Here is a 19,201-nt window from a genome sequence, read left to right on the forward strand (position 1 = left end):
AACTCATGTCCACAGAGTCGGTGATGCCATCCAGCCATCTTATTCTCGGTCGACCCCTTCTCCTCCCGCCCCTAACCTTTCCCAGCATCAGAGTCTTTTCCAGTGAGTCAATTCATTGCATGAGGTGGCCAAAGTATTGCAGTTTCAGCTTTAGCATCAGTCCTTCCAATGAACACCCAGGATCAATCTCCCCTAGAATGGACTGGTTGGATCTCCTTGCAGTACAAGGGACTCTCAAGAGTCTTCTCCAACACCACAGTTCAAACTAGAACTAATATTCAAAGTTTTTAAAAAGGTCCCCAGGGGAAAGAACTAGGACCAAAATCCTAAAATTGTTGATATAAACAGTAACTCTGTTTCCCACATTCTTACTGGTACTTAAGAGTTTTTTTAGTCATAAACGTCTCAGTAATTTTGATAAAATCTGAATCCTCTCTCCACATATACATATTCACAAACAAACACAAACTTGTGCACAAAGTTGTTTTAAATATTCCAGGAGTTGGATTGACCCATGAAAATCCTTCTCTCAGGATATATTTTCAATAAATAAAACCTAAGTTAAATTGGCATAATTTAAAATTTCACAAAGAAGGGCAAGGAATGAAAAAATTATTTGAGAATCCTGTTGGGAATGCTGCTAACATTGTGGTTCCTATCTTTCTTAATCATGATGCAGTAAGGACAAAAGACAGAGATTGGAGACGTTATCTCAAGTTCAACTAGAAATTAGAGTCACTGAGCAATATCCAAAGGATTTGCTAAATATTCCTTAGATATAGGATGGAAAATGAGTAGAAAGTCAATCCTCATTCATTTACTGATTTTTAGCAAATTTGTTTCCAAGCATTACACTGGCATCGATTTGAGAGTTTATGTTTTGTGGACAGAATAAGTTCTATCAATTTTCTAAATCTTTATCAACCAATGGACTCCTTTGATAAACATAAAAATATGAATCTTTCATTTAATGTAATTTGAAATTGCACAATGAAAAATATTTGAATAAATACTAAGGTCCTGATGATTTTGAAAATAGGTTTTGAAATTAAATTGTCTCTCAAAGACTCCAACATGCCTCCCTCATGTCTTACCCTCATTAACTCCAAAGCTTGTTATATACTTAAATAATTTTAAATACTTCTGGCCCAGAGGAAAGCAAAAATAAAAAGGGAATTAGAGCAGTTTTTCAAATTATTCTAATCAATCTTTTTTTTTGGCTATTGTATTGCCTATTGTCTTTGTCTGTCAAAGAGTCTTTTTCCCTCCTACTCTTAATAGAACCTGGTCCCCAATCCCAGGGACAGCCATGTGACCCAAGTAGGAATATTTATAATTTGTAAACTGGATTCAAGAGATTTGTCTAGGAATGGGCATAATAATCCAGGAAAGGACAATTTGGAATCACTCCCCTGGATTTTTAACTGGAACAATCATCCCTGTGTGTTGGATTTGGGGGCATTGTGCACACATGCGTGTGTAGGGGATGGAGGATATTTATTTCGCCTGTGGTCAGAGTTGAACTCACAGCACCTGAGCACACTTCTAAATCACAGAGACGGAATGAAAATGCACATAGAGAAAAGCAGAGGTGAGAGACAGCAGGGACTGTCCTAAGAGTGCCAAGTTTGAATATGTCAGTGATACTGTCGTATCATGTCTACAGGTCTTTCTTCAGTTCTGTATGCTGTCATGCCAATGCATTTTATTTTTAATTAAACAGGATCAAATTGGGTCTCAATCACTTGCAATTGAAATGGTTAATACAATTACTAAATATTTCAGGTTACTGTTATTATTTGGCATCTTCAAACTTTTATTAAAGCAGCAGAATCTTTCTCAAATACAATGGTATTTGGATTTGATCCTCCTCCAGCAAGAAGTAGCTGCATGCATTGAAGCAGGTAGAGAGCACCCTGATCTTATTGTATCTTCTAGAACTTCCCTCTGCCCCAGAGGTGACTCCTCTACTGTCTGCAAAAATGCCTTGGTCTCTATAAAACACTGTCCAAAAGTGACTGGGAAAGTTTTCCTGGTGATGAAAGCTTACATCATATTTTATGTTTTTTTGTTTTTTTTAAATTTCAGCTTTATTGGGTATGTGTATAATTTTCATATGAAATTATAAAACTTTTATGATATACACCATAGTCATTTCACATACGTACACATTGTGAGAGGACTGCCCCCATCTAGCTAATATCTATCACCTCACATATTTGTCTTTTTTGTGTGTGTGATGAAGTTTTACTCTCTTACCAAATTTCAATTGTACAATACAATGTTAACAACTGTATTCACGTTTTACTTAGATCCTGAGATTTTATTCATCTTACAGCTGAGAGTGTGTCTCCTTGTGGCAATCTCTTCTTATTTCCCCCAACCTTTGCCCCTGGCAACCACTTTTCTACGCTCCACTTCTGTGTGACTTTATTTTTATTTTCCACAGGCTATTTTTAATATATGTAAGCATGAGGATATCTGCATCTTTATACCCCATCTTTCTACTTACTAATTTGCTCTAGTTCATGATATCAGTAAACAACCTCTTTCTCCTCATACTACTTTTGTTAAAGTACCTGTCACCTAAAGTGTTGTATGAAAAATTCAGTGACTGAGTAATTAGCACTTTAGAGAAATATGTATGATTCCACTATTTTCCAAATGTGAATATAAAATTTGGTTATATATATATTTGATAGAAAGAAAGAAAGTGAAGTCACTCAGTCATGTCCAACTCTTTATGATCCCATGGACTGTAGTCTACCAGGGATTTTCCAGGCAAGAGTACTGGAGTGGGTTAGCCATTTCCTTCTCCAGGGGCTCTTCCTGACCCAGGGATTGAACCTAGGTCTCCTGCATTGCAGGCAGACACTTTACCCTCTGAGCCACCAGGGAAGCCCATATACTTGAAAAGAGTATACAAATGATTTGTATCAGGCTTCCTTGGTGGCTCAGTGGTAAAGAATTCACCTACCAATGCAGAAAACGTGGGTTTGATCCCTGATTTGGGAAGATCCCACATGCTGCAAAACAACTAACCCTGTGCTCTGGAGCCCATCAGGTGCAGCTACTGAGCCCACATGCTACAGTTACTGAAGCCTGTGGACCCTAGAACCTGTGCTCCACAACAAGAGAAGCCACTGCAGTGAGAAGCCCATGCACTGCAACTAGAGAATAACCCCTACTCACTCTAACTAGAGAAAAGCCCACATAGCAACAGAGACCCAGCACAGCCAAAATAAATAAGTTTAACTGATTAATTAAACATTGATTTGTATTGTCATTTGGTTTTCAATCTAATTTTCACTTACTAGGACACCAGGTTTTAATATTATACAAAACTTAACAAATCCAAGCTTTAAATTGACTTCTTAATTTTGAAATGAAAGTTGTATAAACTATATTTATAAAGAAAATTCTATGAAGAAGAAAATGGGGAAACTGTCTCTAAGTAGATAAATACAGTATGAAACTTTAACTTTGTAACAGGGAATATAGTTATGCTTTATAGTCATCATTCCCTAAAACAGGAAATTGTTATGAGTTTCAACTTCAGGTAATGAGCATATTTTATCTTAGAGTGCCTTTCATATATAAGTCAAGAAAGATGATAAAATAATGATGATGATGTTTTTAAGTTGAACTTCATGAGGCATCATTTATTGCAATTAAAACAAATTAGAAATGAAAAAAATATATAATCAATACAAACATAGTTACTAGAAGTCATCAACTTTTTTTAATACATAGTAGCCATTATTGGTTTTGTCTCCCCAGCATCTTCTTTTCAGTACAGTATCTCAAATATCCTCTGGAAAATATACTCCACTCACACTCAGGCAAAAAAGTTGAGAAGACTGCATTTGAGATTTAACCTGGTCAAACAGGTCTTAAATAGTCTTACACACAGAGAATGGTTGAAGGATAAGCATATGACCCAGATTCATGCAACCCAAGGGAATCCCAGAGCTTAGAAAGGAGCCACTAGAAAGAGATGCTCCATAGTTTAAAAACTAGCTGAAATTGATCTATGTATTTATGGTCAACTGATCTTTGACAAGATTGCAAAGAACATGCAATGTGGAAAAAATAGTCTCTACAATAAATGGTGTTGGGAAAACTGGACATCCACATGCAGAAGAATGACACTGGACACACATCTTACACCACACATAAAAATCAACTCAAAATAGATTAGACTTATATGTGAGACCTGAATCCATAAAACTCCTAGAAGAAAACATATGGAAAAATCCTCTTGACCTTGATGTGAACAATGATTTTTTTGGATATGACACCAAAAGCAAAGGCAACAAAAGCAAAGATAGACAAGTGGGATTGCCCTTAACTAAAAAGCTTCTGCATAGCAAAGGACACTGAGTGGGAGAAAATATTTGCAAATCGTATATCTGATACAGAGTTAATATCAGATTAACCAAATAGCAACCCAAGAGCAACAACAAAAATTAACCTAATTAAAAAATGGGCTAAGAATCTGAATAAATATTTCTTAACAGAAGACAAACCAATGATCAACAGGGATATAAAAAGGGCTCGTTAATCATTGTGGAAATGCAAATAAAAATCACAATGATATTTCACCTCATGTCTGTTAGGAGGGCTATTATCCAAAAGACAAAAGATAATAAGTGCTGATAAGGATGGGGAGAAAAAAGATACTTTGAATTCTGTTGGTGGGCATGTAAATTGATATAACCATTATGAAAAACAGCTTTAAGATTCTTCAAAAAATTACAAAGAAAACTGTCATCTGATCCACCAATCCCACTTTTATGTATATATCCAAAGGAAGTGAAATCAGTATCTCAAAGAGATACCCATATAATCATGTTCATTTCAGCATATTCACAAAACCAAAACATGGAAGCAACCCAAATACCCCTGGACAGATAAATGGATAGAGAAAAGTGGTATACATATTATGAAACATTATTCAGCAATGAAAAAGAAGGGAATCCTGCTATTTGTGGCAGCATAAATGAAACTGGAAGACATTATCCTGAGTGAAATAAGGAAGAAACAGAAAGACAATACTGCTTGAACTAACTTCTATGTGAAATATAAAAAACTCATAGAAATGGAGAATAGAATGCTATTTGACAGGGCCTGGGGAATGGGAAAAAATGGGGGATCCTAGTAAAAGGGTGCACAGTTTCAGCTTTGAGGGTTGAACAAGTTCTGGATGTCTAATGTGTAGCATGGTGAATATTGGTTAAAATACCATATTGCATACTTTAACTTTTCTGAGTTGATCTGAAGTGTTTTCACCATAAAATATAACTATGTGAGCCGGTGCATATATTTATTAGCTTGATTGTAGCTCCTCTGCCCATGGAGATTCTCCAGGCAAGAATACTGGAGTGGGTTGCCATACCCTCCTCCGAGGGATCTTCCCAACCAAGGATCGAACCATGGTGTCCCATGTCGCAGGTGGATTCTTTATAATCTAAGCCACCAGGGAAGCCTCAGAATACTGTAATGTGTAGCCTATCCCTTCTCCAGGGTATCGTTCCAACCCAGAAATCAAACAAGGGTCTTGTGCATTGCAGGCAGATTATTTACCAGCTGAGCTACCAGGGAAGGCCAATCATTTCATAATGTATATCAAAACATTACATTGTATGCCCTAAGCATAAACTTTTTTTATTGAGTTTATATCAAGGCTGAGAAAAAAAAGTCAGAGTCTGGAAATAGTGATTTAACAAAGGACTAAAACCAGAGAGGGTTTTATCCAAGAGACAAAGGTTTATGAAAAATTTGAGCTCAGTATCTGTGCTAAGGAATGAGCGAGTTAGGAGTTTGTTAAGAAGAGTAAGGGACATTTGATGGGAGCAAACAACACAAATGTTCCTATGGCTTCTTATAGCCATTCTATACATTATCTAGAAGAAATTTAAGGTTCTGGTATGTTTATATATTTTTTCCTATTTCAAATGCAAGTGTAGATTATTTTTCTTAGTATATTGACGATTTTATTGAGAATAGAATGGATGGAATTAGATGAGTATATTCAAGTCTACATCTGAGTTGAAGTCTAATAAATAAGTTTTATAGTAAATGTCAGTAACTGAAAAACATTCACTGAACCTTATAAGTAGTAATTCACCAGGTCAAGGAATGAGAAATATATATATATATATGTATATACTTATGAAATAGCATGAGGTAGAAAAATTGGCAGATTTATGAAAATAAAATAGACCCATGTGACTGTATTTTAGTAATTATAAAAGAACTTACCAAGAAATAAGTCTGGAAAGGTAAGTGGTGGTAGAATAATGAGGATTTTAATACCATACTCAGGACTTTAAACTTCTTCCTTCACAAAATGGAGAGTTCATTGAATATTTGTGAAGATGACCATAATTTGATAGAAATCTAGCTAGAATGTGAATAAATATGAGGGGAAATGGATTGGAGGACTAGAGACACTGGCAAAAATGGATTAGGAAATCGTATACTAAAAATTAGGCTGGTAAAGACCTATGTGGGCTTCCCAGGTGGCTCAGTGGATGATGAATTCACCTGCAATGCAGGAGACTCAGGAGATGCGGGTTTGATCTTTGGGTTGGGAAGATCCCCTGGAGGAGGGCATGGCAACCCACTCTAATATTCTTGCCTAGAGAATCCCATGGACAGAGGAGTCTGGGCTACAGTCTATAGGGTTGCAAAGAATGGGATATGACTGAAGGGCTGAGCACACAGCCATGCAAAGACTATGTAAATAGAACAGAGACTACGCCATCGTGTTCAGGGAGATGGGATTGATAGAACGCTACTGATTTGGTTGTGGGTTTCTTCTACAGTTGCATTATTTTTCTTATTTCTGTCTTCTATCTTGATGAAAAATGATTATTTTTTTTAAATGTTATTTTCCCTCATTGTACAAGTCAAAATCCTCTGACCAATATGCCTCTAAAATCAATCCCTAGTCAATTCTCTGATCTCATCTACTGCATCTCCCTTTCTTTCCCTTGATTCCAGCGAGGCTGAACATTTTGCCCTTTCTTGAATTTGTCACACAGGGACCTAGTTCAGACCTTTCGCACTCGCTGTTGCCTTCCCTTGGGATGTTCCTTTTTCAGAAATCTGCATGTCTCCTTCCTCCACCTTCTCTGGTTTTTATGCAAATACCACCTTATCTACATTTTCCTGGAAGGGAAGCAGAGTAGAGAGTATTTTATGGCAGTGAAACTACTCTATATGATTTTATGAAAGTGGATATATGTCACTATAAATGTGCCCAAACCTATAGAATGTACAACACCTAGTCTGAACCCTGATGTAAACTATGGGTTTGGGGTGTTGATGATGCATCAGTGTAGGCTCATTAGTTGTAACAAATGTACCACTCTGAGAGGTGGGTATTGATCATGAGAAATCTGCACACTGGTGAGACAGGGCATATATTGAGAAATCTCTGTGCCTTCTATTCCATTTTGCCGTGAAGTTAAAACAGCTGTAAAAAGTAGCCTGTTAAAAAGTTAAAGCAGGAAGAGGAGGCTGGGATGAAACTTCTACCATATAGGTAATGTTCTCTTCTTGAACAAATGTGTCTCCTCTGTGTAAATCTAGTAACCTGTCTACACATAAAAACAACAGACATTCATTTCAACCCTTATGAATGGCTTGCATTTTGGCTGTGCCTGTTTCCACTGACATTAATCAGTCATGTACATTCAGAGAAAAGAAGTGCCCTAACAATTGAGAAGATGATGTGAGAAATTATGTTTTGGTTAGCATAGTTTAGCAAAGCATTTAATAGTCCTTAAAAAAAAAGCAGCGCAGATTTCTTTTCAAAATTTAACATAAACATTTATTCATCATTTTAATTTAATAAGCAATGCAATGCAGGTTTTTTCTTACATATTATATAAATATATATGCATATACCATTTAAGAAATAGTATAGGCTGAAATAAAAATTAGTAAGCAGTAAGAAATAAATAATTAAAATACAATAATAATAGAGTACACAGGAACACATTCAGTGCAAAATTGCATAATTCACACAAAAAAGATGCAATTTTTTTTTGCACTCCTCCCCCTGCAACTCCCCCCAAAAAGGAAGAAATAAAGTTCAAGCAGACAGGGGCATTTATAATCAAGGTAAATATTGGAAAATAAGTAGCACCTTTTGTTAATGATTGTCAATGTCTATTTCCAGGAAGTTTACCTTGAGCATTTCTGATTTTGTAAAGAAAATAAAACTAGCTACTATGTACCATGAAGTTTAGCTGTTGCATATTTCAGCATTTGCATAGACTGTTTACTCATAAAATAAAGATAAATCTTCACAACAGAGTCTCAATTTTAAATACAGAAAATGTTGCGTGTTTGTTTTCCCAATCTTTAAAAACTAGCCAGAAAATTCCTTTGGTATACATTGAGTTTTTTAAAATTAGCCGGAAACTTTTCTAATATACATTCAGCCAGCATCATAGAATACTGTACTATTCACTCAATAATCTGGGTCCATCAATTCATTTACTTTGCTAGGCATTTAAGTTGTTATTATAACTAAGATAACATCCTTGTCCACAAGGAGCTCACAGTCTAGTAGGAAAGAGATAAATTTGAAAATATATCCAAAATTGCAGGCTCCCACTGAGTAATTCAACACCTAGTTCCAAGTTAGTTATACAGTAAATCTTAGAAACCACAATAGCGATTTCTCTAAAATATCTGTCCATATGATATCATAGTATAAATGAAAGGCAGTAAATGATTCAGTAGTCAAAGAAGCTTGCTTAAAAATGAAGTTGGAACATATCGAACTAAGTATACTTTTTAAATGAACAACAAGATAATATATTCCTGATTTAAAGAAATCATTGCAAAGAATTAGACATGACTCAGCAACTAAACAACAGCAACTACAACACTGTTTAGATTAAAAACAAAATACATAGTTGTATGAAAATTCTAAGCTCTTTCATTGTTGGTTAATTTTTTCCCACGTTTTATCTGCGCAGTTCAGTACTACATATATAAAAATTACAGACATAAATATATATTCCACGGTCAAATCACAGTCACTTTAAGTACATTCATCTGTAAGAAGGCAGAAAGAAGAGGGTTCTATCTTTAAACATTGACAGGCATTTACATTAATTATATTTTATTTATTTTTTAAAGAAAATCAAATATACAGTCATGATTTCAGTCATGTAGAAACAACCGACTGGATTACCTTTGGTGTCAAGCAAAGCTATCTTTCTCCTTAATTCACTAAAATAGTAATTATAGTTGATAGACCATGTGACAGTATGATAGTGGTCTTGAGGATGCCTACAGAACCAACCACATTTAATTTTTATTACTTACAAAGCATAAAAATACAGCCTAAAGTATAATTTATATTTAAAAATATAATTCTACAGATTAACTCCTAAATCCGATCCCTGAAGAATTCTTGCAAAATTTAGCTGGATGAAGCTATTGCCAAGAAATGCCTTTGTCTTCTTAGAAATGTCATTAGGTATAACTTTCATCCCAGTAATCTTACTTTTAATATTTTCCCAAAGGTAATAATGGGATAAGAAAAAACATAGGTTGAAGAAATATAAGTAGTAAATAGAATGTTTTCAAAAATTCTTTTAAAATGGGGAATTATTCATTCTCAGAAATATAAATCAACATGCTAGTTTAAAATATTTGGAGGAATGTGCTTTTAAATAAAAAGCTTGAAATCAAATGTAAAGTTTAGCAAATATCTGAAAAGATCCTGCTCTTACATCTTCAACAAAGGAACTTCTATGCCTAATACATTAGTAATGTGTGACATCATTTTTATCATTACAAAGAAAGGACCTTATATTACACTGATATAATCACTGTACCTGTACATACCACCACCCCACCCTGACACAATAACAATGAACATTTAGTATCTGGATATCAGCTTAGCTGTATCTAACCAAACAGATCCAAACATGTCACTAACTATGATGTCAGTTTAGTTGAATCTAACCAAGCACATCCAAACATGTCACATATACAGCAAATGTATTTAAGGCCTTGTTTATGAAAAATTTTATTGTGACACTTCAGTTTATCAAAACTTTTATTGAAGTATGTTCTTAAGAGTAAATGTTCTTTATGAAATAAGCAAACAAATACTGAGAGTACTGTTTTTACACTTTGAGTGAATTCCTAATAGCAACCACTCTTTCCCTTCACCAGGGATTCTGTATTTAGAAGTACTTTTTTGTTTTATTCTGGAATGAAATCAAAAAGGAAAAGTCTAGAAATATCTAGATAAGAGGCTGCAGGTAGATGGTATCTCTAAAAATAAAATAAATTCTAGTCTTATTGTTATCAGACACCTGTTGTAGATTTTAGTATTGTTTAAATAGGTGAAATGACCATTTAAAAAGCAAGAATTTTTTAGATAGATCTTATTCTATTAATTTCATTAGCTCATCTTCAGATTCTTAGATCAACAAATACTGCTGGGGTGCTCCTTCTCCTCAAAGTTATATACAACAGCAAAAATTTCTCATAAATTAGTAATTTAACAAAATGTTGCACACTCTATGCTCTGGCATTATAGTTTGAGAAAACAAGTAAGCGAATGATGCTTCGAAAACAAACCACGAGTGTAAGCAAAATAAAAAGAATTAATGGAATATTGACACATGGATTCTATAAACAAGTTATGGTGAGTATTACTTTAATGACTCACATATTTCTGTAACAATAGATACGTGCAAAATCATTCATCCTAGTAGTTATTATATAAAATTCACTTAGACTTATCTGCTGTAGGAATCAGCAAATATTTTTCAAATTAAATTTATAAACATCTTTTTGCAAAGTACGATTCAATTAGGAGAAATGTATTCATTTTGGAAATAAAGAACTTATCAAGTAAGTTTAGAATATGTTTTTCCAGGAAAATATGTGTTCAGCCTACAAAATTCACCATTACAAATAGGGTGACTAATGGAGGAAAAATAAGTGAATTAGAAGTTAAAAGACCTGGTTTTATTTCCAAGTCTGCATTTACACAGAGGACAAATATACATTTAGGCAAAGACCTTATCTGTTCTAGTCTTATTCTGTCAAAATGCAGATATCTAACAAACCTAAATTTAATATATCAAAATTAAAATACAGCAAAAATCAAAACATAATTGCATCTAATGCTTAGAAAATAAACACTTTAGTTTACATTCCCTTTTTCACCAAATCCAGAAATTTTATGCTCTAGTTAGAAATAGAAAGCATGTGGCAGAAAAATAAAGTCCATTAAATAATACATCAGAAACTTGTACTTAAATGAACAAATTATATAAACTGAGTCTAATTTAAAAACATTTTTTAGATAATATAAAAAAACAACTAAAAACTCAAAACTCTTAGTCATAAGAACATGTTTCAAAATTTCACCCTGAAATTCATATGGGATAAGAATCACATTCTTTTGTTCATCTGAACAGAACCTTTTGCTGATATATATATATATACACACACACATATATATCTTAACATAATGTTGAATACCAATGTTTTCATACAGAGCTGGCTAACTTATTTTGCCATATTTGAATTTAAAACAATGAAACAAATTTTTTTTTTTTTACCATGTGAAGAAAAGTATTTGCTGATATGGTAATGAATGTGGGATCACAGACTCACTGCCTACTGAAATACTCCTAAATTTTACTCATCTTATTAACAAGTACACATAAAGACTGAAAAATGGGAAGATCATACAAGTAGGGTAAGTATAACTAAACCCACCAAAGAAACAAAAATGCTATATTAAAAATGACCATAATCAGACAAAAACGCTAGAGAATTTGGCCTAGAAATTATGAAAATTGAGGAAAGAACAATTTTAAAAAAATATTTAAAAAATAATCATAGGAAAAAAAGGGAGGAAGATACACAGCACGGGGTTGGGAGAAATACTTGGTCTAAAATTTTTTTCATATGTTCCACTAAATAATTATTTTTGCAGTACTCCTTTTCCTCTTAAGGTAGAGACCTAAAATTGTGATTCCCATGGCTATCAGAATTCTTTCATGAACTGCACATATGTGAGATACAATGAAGGCAAAGCATAAGACTAAGACAGACAAGATCATAGGACCTCATAAAGCATTCAGACCTAAACTGTACAATTTGATAACAGTGAAGAGAAAATCAGAACTATGAATAAGGATGTGAACTCAGAAAATTATTCATTAAAAAAATCATCAATAAAGATAGTTTATGATTTTGATTATATATGCATTCTAATTAATTACTAATAATTGAGCTTTTCAGGTTTTAAGTGCATTTCTCAAACATGAGCTCATGCACTTGAGAAATACATAGAAATCAAAACCTAAAATCAAGCAAAATGAATATATTATCATTTCCATTTTTATCTCAATGATTTTGATGCTCTTTGGCATTGTGAATTGTCATGGTGAGAATCTAGCTGTTATGAGGTACCCATGAGCCTACAGGGTGACATATATTGATGCTATGTTGTGATGGTAAGCTTTGTTTCTCAAAATTTCAGGCACTTTAAGCAAGTTGGAAGCATCCAGAATAGTAAATGCCAAGGACAGGATGATCTATTTTTCTAGATTCTTAAAAGTCACATTTAATGATCTATTTATCTTGTATAAGGAAGTTTCATAACAACAAAATATCTTCCTCATCCAGGAAACCTGAAGGCTACACTCACATGAGTTCCCTTATTGGTGAAGATGACTGGTTTAGCCACAAGTATCACTGTTGACTTCAGGAATACAGTCATTCCTGCAAACCAAGTAAGACCAGATGTAGCATGAGTGACTGTGAAAGATCTAAGACATTAGAAGTGCAACATGTGCACCAAGAGTCAGACCAATTTAGCAACTAAATGACAACAATCTGTAATAGAGCTAAAAAGAATTTTCTAAGGATGCCAAAGGTTAAGAAGAAGAAGACAAAAGTAATGGCATTTGTTCTCTCTTTAGAAGAAAGGGACAGAAAGGAAAATAACAATACAGATGTTCAGGAAAACTTGACAAATTAGTTATGGTGTAGGGGCAGTTGCATTAAGTGGTGTAAATAAATATAATTCTGTGTAGATGAACCAAATCTATGGATCTCATAAGCTTTTTACAAATTTTTGTTAGCTTAGGATAATCTTGGACTCTCCTGGTATCTCAGATGGTAAAGAATCCACCTGCAATGCTGGAGACCTGGGTTCCTGGGTTGGGAAGATCCGCTGGAGAAGGGAGGAGTTACCTACTCCAGTATTCAGGCCTGGAGAATTCCATGGACAGAGGAGCCTGGTGGGCTGTAGTCCACGGGGTTGCAAAGAGTTGGACACAACTGAGAGACTTTCACCACTAAGATAATCTTATAAGTGGTAATCACTTATAAGAATCAATTATAATTCTGAACATAATGTTTCATAGTAAGTACTTTTATTTTTGAGTCATAATAAGTAGCAACTAATATGGGAATTACTTATCCACAAAGAAAATAGCATTTTTTCTTCTAAGCCCAACCTCAGGGAAAATACATTATACCTGAGTACTACAAATGTTTCATTATTTTTTCAAAAAAAAGTCACATTGAAGCAATTATGGCTATTATATAATCATTACCATTATTTGGGATAATCTGCATTGGATAGAAAAGTAGGCAACTTGAAATCATATATTCAGGTTATGGCAAATGCAGTCTTTAATAAACACTAATTAAATCATAACAAATTGCAGCAGAGTCTCACTGGTTTACCATATAGCGTTTAATCTTTTTGTATCTATATTTATCTACTTTTGTATCTATAGCTACTATGGGCAGGCAGTAAGGCAGTGAACACCCTGGTGACTCTTTCTGCTTTTATGTAAACCTGAGTTTTAGTTCTGGTTCTGTCACATACTACTTTTTAACTTTAGGTAATTTGTTGAGCTTCTTGGTACGTCTCTTTTTGTTTTGTTTCACTCATCTATCAGGACAATACCTATGATTTGATTTGAATACTAAAAGGTTTTAATAGGAATAATGCAGGAAATATAAATATCTGTTCCCTCTCCACCTTACATTCTTTTCCCCTATTAATTTGAACCTAAATTATCATGATTATTTATAGCAAGAGCTTGCAACACTGTACATGTAAGGGTGTTTTTAAAAGGTATTTTTGGATAGAAAATGTTTCAATTAACTGCTAAGTAACTCTCTACATTTTATAACATCAATGTAAAAACATATTTACATCATACATCTTATGGTCTTTTTTCCCCCTATATCCTAAGCTATCATGTACAGCCAGAGATGGATGAGTAAAAATATCTAAAATTTTTAAGTGCACATTCAAATATATCAAACCAAATTACTATATGTATTTTCTAGTGTCTAGGGGAGACTCCATGAAATAAGGTGGTTACAATTTGGTATTAACAATTCCCTGGTGACTCAGTGGTAAGGAATCTGCTTGCAATGCGGGACACCTGGGTTCAATCCCTGGGTCAGGAAGATCCCCTGGAGAAGAGAATGGCTACCAACTCCAGTATTCTTGCCTGGAGAATTCCATTGACAGAGGAGCTTAACGGGCTACAGTCCATGGGGTCGCAGAGTCTGACTTGACTGAGCAACTAACATATTAATACTAACGAAGTGAAATTTATGAGCCAAGTATATTCACACTGAGAAAATATCGTCTTCCGATGTGAAGCACACTAGAGCCTGACCCACTGTCTCTTAAATATGTGTTTACTGGCTCCAAAAAGAGTCAGAAAAGAGGATGGGCACGTGTCAAGAGATGTCTATACCCTGTATTCCATTCACAAATTAATGAAGACATATTTAAGATCAAAGAGTGAGTAATACTGGGTGTCTTAATCTAGCCAGTGATCATGAATTATTTTGGTACCCAGGTTTATGATAACCTTCTTTCTGCACAATTCCATAATAGGAAAATGGACTAACAGGGAATTTAATGGTTTCTGACTTTGTTTTGTGATAGCTTGAACATCTAAAACCTGTCATTCCCTCGGGGAAGAAGTGTGTTCTGCACTAATCACTCATTTCTGTGACACAGAAGCCAACTATATTTCCCGCTCCATTTAGGCAGCTTTATAATAATAAATGTTCCAGGTTGAAAAGTTCTGTTCAAGCAGCAAAATATTCTAACAAGTTTAACTGATTTGAGAGAGTAAACAACTTGAAACATTTATTTTACCTTGGAACAATTCTGAATTCTGAGTGTGTTTATATCACTGTTCAAGTGTGTTCTAATTTTCAACATTTATGGATGAGAATTAAGCTACATGCGTACTTGTAACTTAGTGCAGTATGACTGGCAGGCATGACTTTATACCTCACATTATGTGCTTCGAATGTGCAATTTCAATTTCCTTTCTTTTTGTTTTTTTTAAACAATTTAATGTAATCAATCAATGTTAGAAATGAAATTAAAGAAGATGATCAAAGTGCAATAGAACAAATAAAAATTGGTTTTGTCTTGACAACAACCTCATCAGCAAGTAAATAAACCTCCTTCCGTGGAGAAAACCACTGGAATGCACCCACTGGAAGGTGATAAATTAGCCCTTTAAAACCCCATGATCATTACTTGCCCCAAGGATCTATTATCTGTATTAATTTAACTATGTATCTTCAGAGAATTCAAGGCATTTTTTGGAAACGTTTAAGACTGGAAAGCTACTGCACAATTTATGATGTCACATTTCTTATGACTAGTCAGAGCTGAATACAAACATACTAATAATATGAAACAGCTCATTCAAATTCAAGATTGAATGAAACTAAATTAAAAACAACTATATACTGTCACAATTTCCCTGATTTATTTACCTATGGTATTGGCACACATTGTTTCAGTTAATATTTTAAAAATACAAATACCTCTTTCCATGCAGAAAAGTGCATGCCAAATGAAATATGGAATTGTATACAGCTTGATAAACACAAGCTACATGCTCAAACAGTACCTAAAGTTTACAAATCAAATCCCTAGTGTTAATTATCACAAAAACTTGGTATCTAAGCACAATCTTAAAGGAAATAAGAATACTTATTTCCTTATTCATCTGCCTCTACTGCAATGGTAAGAAGAAAGAATGCCAAAATCCTTTTGACATCTTAAGAATGACATTCAATAATCAAAGGCTAAATGTTTATTAATCATGATCTTAATTTAAACTTTAGACTTATAAAGGTGAATGCTTATACCTTTATACCTAATGCATACATTGTTTCTTGTTTAAGAGTACTTTATCATTCAAAATGGTATTAATTAGTTCTAAACTCACAAATCTATCATATGCCTCTATATTCAAGAGCAGTTCAGTCCTGGATGTTTTCACATGGTTATGAAAATGAGAAACTGCTAAATTAACCTGGGTTCCCATACTGCAAGCTTCTTTCTATCAAGTTATAAACTAAATTTCCACTTCAGAAGTGTATATAAAGTCATACACAACCTCCAGGTCTAGAAGCCTTTTTTAAATGTCCTGGTTTAGTTATGTTTACAGGCAGCAGGAAGTTTAGTTAGTAGAGGGTGGGATTTCTAGTACTTCCTTTCCTATAATATGAGACATTTTCAGTGGCTGAGTGAAAAGCCTGTTTGGATTTCGGTTTTTTGCTTTTGCATGTTGGTGAAAGATGGGAAATGAGAGAGCTTGGAGGGCTCATTGTAAGTACCTTCCACTCTTAGCTTTATTCAGATGGAATAATCATAATAGTAACCTTCTTATCACCATTATGTGTTGGGAAAAATGAAATTTCTGCCTGTTTGTCAGTCTGTCAACCAGGATTTGCCGTCTGAGTAAGACAGCTAGTCTGGACTAAGTTTGGTTAAAAGAAGTTTCTATTTATTACTTTCTGGATTTTCAAATCAAAAGATATAGCTCATTGCTGGGGTCATTTAAGTTTTAATTTGATTTACTTATTAGTAAATTCTGATTATTTGAGGGTTCTATTCACTAGCACCAGGTACTTATGGCCCCCCTCAAAGAAATCATGTGCATGCATGGATCAAATCGGACAGGGCTCAGAAATAATTATTTAAAAAATAAGAGTTTTTACTTTTTTTCAAATTTATTTCATATATGCAATTGCTTTTGTTTTACAGCAGTTAATTACATTTTAAAATTAGGAGCACCCTCATTTTCACTCATGTTCTTATCTCTAACATCCACACTATAAAAGGTACTATGCAAATATAACGCACTATTTTTCCTCCATGGATTTAAAAATATATATACAGTGATAATATTCTTTTTAAACTTGTCTTTTTTTTCCAGATACCTTGTATGAAAGTTGGTGTTTGTGAGGATATTTAGGAAAAAAAAATAATTTCCTTCAATTCCATTTCACACTTTAATATTGAATAAAAAATGAAATGTGGAGAGGGTATTCTTATAGGATTAAACATATTCTTTCTAACTACTTAAACCAGCATTTTGAAATTGAGATCTCTATAACCAAGACTAGAAGTCACCAGAAGACTTTAAAATCACTTAACCACCACAACCAGACTCATGTATGGACATAAACCCAATGCATGAATTATTTATATGCATAATCTAATTTTAACTACCCAAATAAGTTTTTAAAGACAAACATTTAAAATCTGTCATTAAGGAAAATCTTATCCCCATCCTTAACTATGACTCTTCATTTCAACTAAAAATCTTCCAATAAGTTGAAAAAAAAAAACTCCTAAGAAAGTCATGAACACTGAAATCAGAGATATGATTCTTGTTAAATATTTGTTTCTCTTTCTGAGGGATTAACCTCTGCTCCTTTCCATTTTTCATTTTTGCCACTTTTGATATTAACACTGGGACTTTGAGATGTCTTCAAGGGTTCAGTTTCTTGAGATTCCTTGGTATTTATATTCTTCTTTTCCCTTGCAAGCAGTCTGTAGTTGATAGCATTACCAATGAGCAGCCACACGCTGGCTAGGACCACAATAGCGCCACAGGCCAAATACATGTATTTATATTGTCCAGTTTCATCCACTAATTTACCTAAGAGACAAAGAGTGTTTTTTAAGACAGCGTAATAAATCAGCCATAAAATGATAACAGTTGCAAATAAATTCATTCCACACTGTGTACCTATTTCTTACTTAATACTAAATGAGAGTTAAATAAAGAAAAAAATATTCTAGATTATGACTTCCACATATACATAGTAAAGGCATGTTAGATGCACACATTACATTATACTACCATTATATGAAATGCATTGAAAGTTGCTGCCTTCAATAAAAATGTGCTTCCAAGACAAACTAGGTATATATGTATTTGTCTGTATTTTCATAGATACATATCTGTGAGATACATTCTAAACATATGTAGAAACATATACATATTTACAAATGTAAACATATATGGATATATTTATATCATATATATTGAGATTGCTTCATCCTTTCCACATTCCCCATCTTTTTTATAAACAGTATACACTACATTCTTTAGGGAAAGTCAAAGGCTTTGATGAGATTCCTAATGGGTCATAATATTTACTAAATGACTTCTCTATGCCTAGCACTAGGCTAAACACTTTATTTGTAATTTTGCATTTAATCCTTAAAAAAATCACTATGACGTATTTTGACCATGATTACCTAGCAAATGTGACAGAAACTAGGCTCTTACCAAAGTCTGTCTGCATCTCATATTCTTAACTACTCCATAAAATGGCTTCACCAAACCTCTTGGTTAAATGTTGCGTCACCTTTTGGACTAATCATTCTTTTTCACTTTATCTAAATCTAAATTATTAAGGCCAAACTAGTCAGGGAGAAAGTTTTTGCTCCATTTTATTATTGAGAACATTGAAAAACTAGCCTGGTACCAAATAATTGGAAGGTTTATTGACTTTTAAACAAGCTTCAGCTTATATTGTTTATATTTAGTTTTGCCTTATGCTTATGCAAGCATCTAATTCTTAACAATAGTTATTATTGGCAAAATTTTGTAGGCACCAATCCAAATTATGTTTCATATGCATATTCAAGGTGATTCTGAAACAGACCTATTTGTTTAGTCAGAGTTTCCAATTCTGACTAGAATTTAGTTCAGTTCAGTTCAGTTTAGTCGCTCAGTCATGTCCGACTCTTTGCGACTCCATGGACCACAGCATGACAGTCTTCCCTGTCCATCAGCAACTACCAGAGCTTGATCAAACTCATGTCCACCCTGTCAGT

At 33.8% G+C, this 19,201-nt stretch overlaps 1 protein-coding gene across 13 annotated transcripts in view; it reads right to left on the bottom strand.

The window, feature by feature from the left end:
• Positions 1–7,803: 7,803 nt before the first annotated feature.
• Positions 7,804–19,201, bottom strand: part of SLC16A7 (solute carrier family 16 member 7) — a 217,187-nt gene continuing 205,789 nt past the window's right edge. For all 13 annotated transcript variants that reach the window (XM_055396369.2, XM_055396368.2, XM_055396366.2 and 10 more), the window contains one exon: positions 7,804–18,014. In XM_055396369.2, coding sequence (XP_055252344.1) covers positions 17,746–18,014 — 269 coding nt within the window. In that variant the 3' untranslated portion in view covers positions 7,804–17,745. The remainder of the gene's footprint in view (positions 18,015–19,201) is intronic.

The sequence above is a fragment of the Moschus berezovskii genome, chromosome 6 (genome assembly GCF_049115385.1).
Source record: "Moschus berezovskii isolate FMDL1 chromosome 6, NW_MosBer_1.0, whole genome shotgun sequence".
In the NCBI taxonomy this organism is placed as follows: Eukaryota; Metazoa; Chordata; class Mammalia; order Artiodactyla; family Moschidae; genus Moschus; species Moschus berezovskii.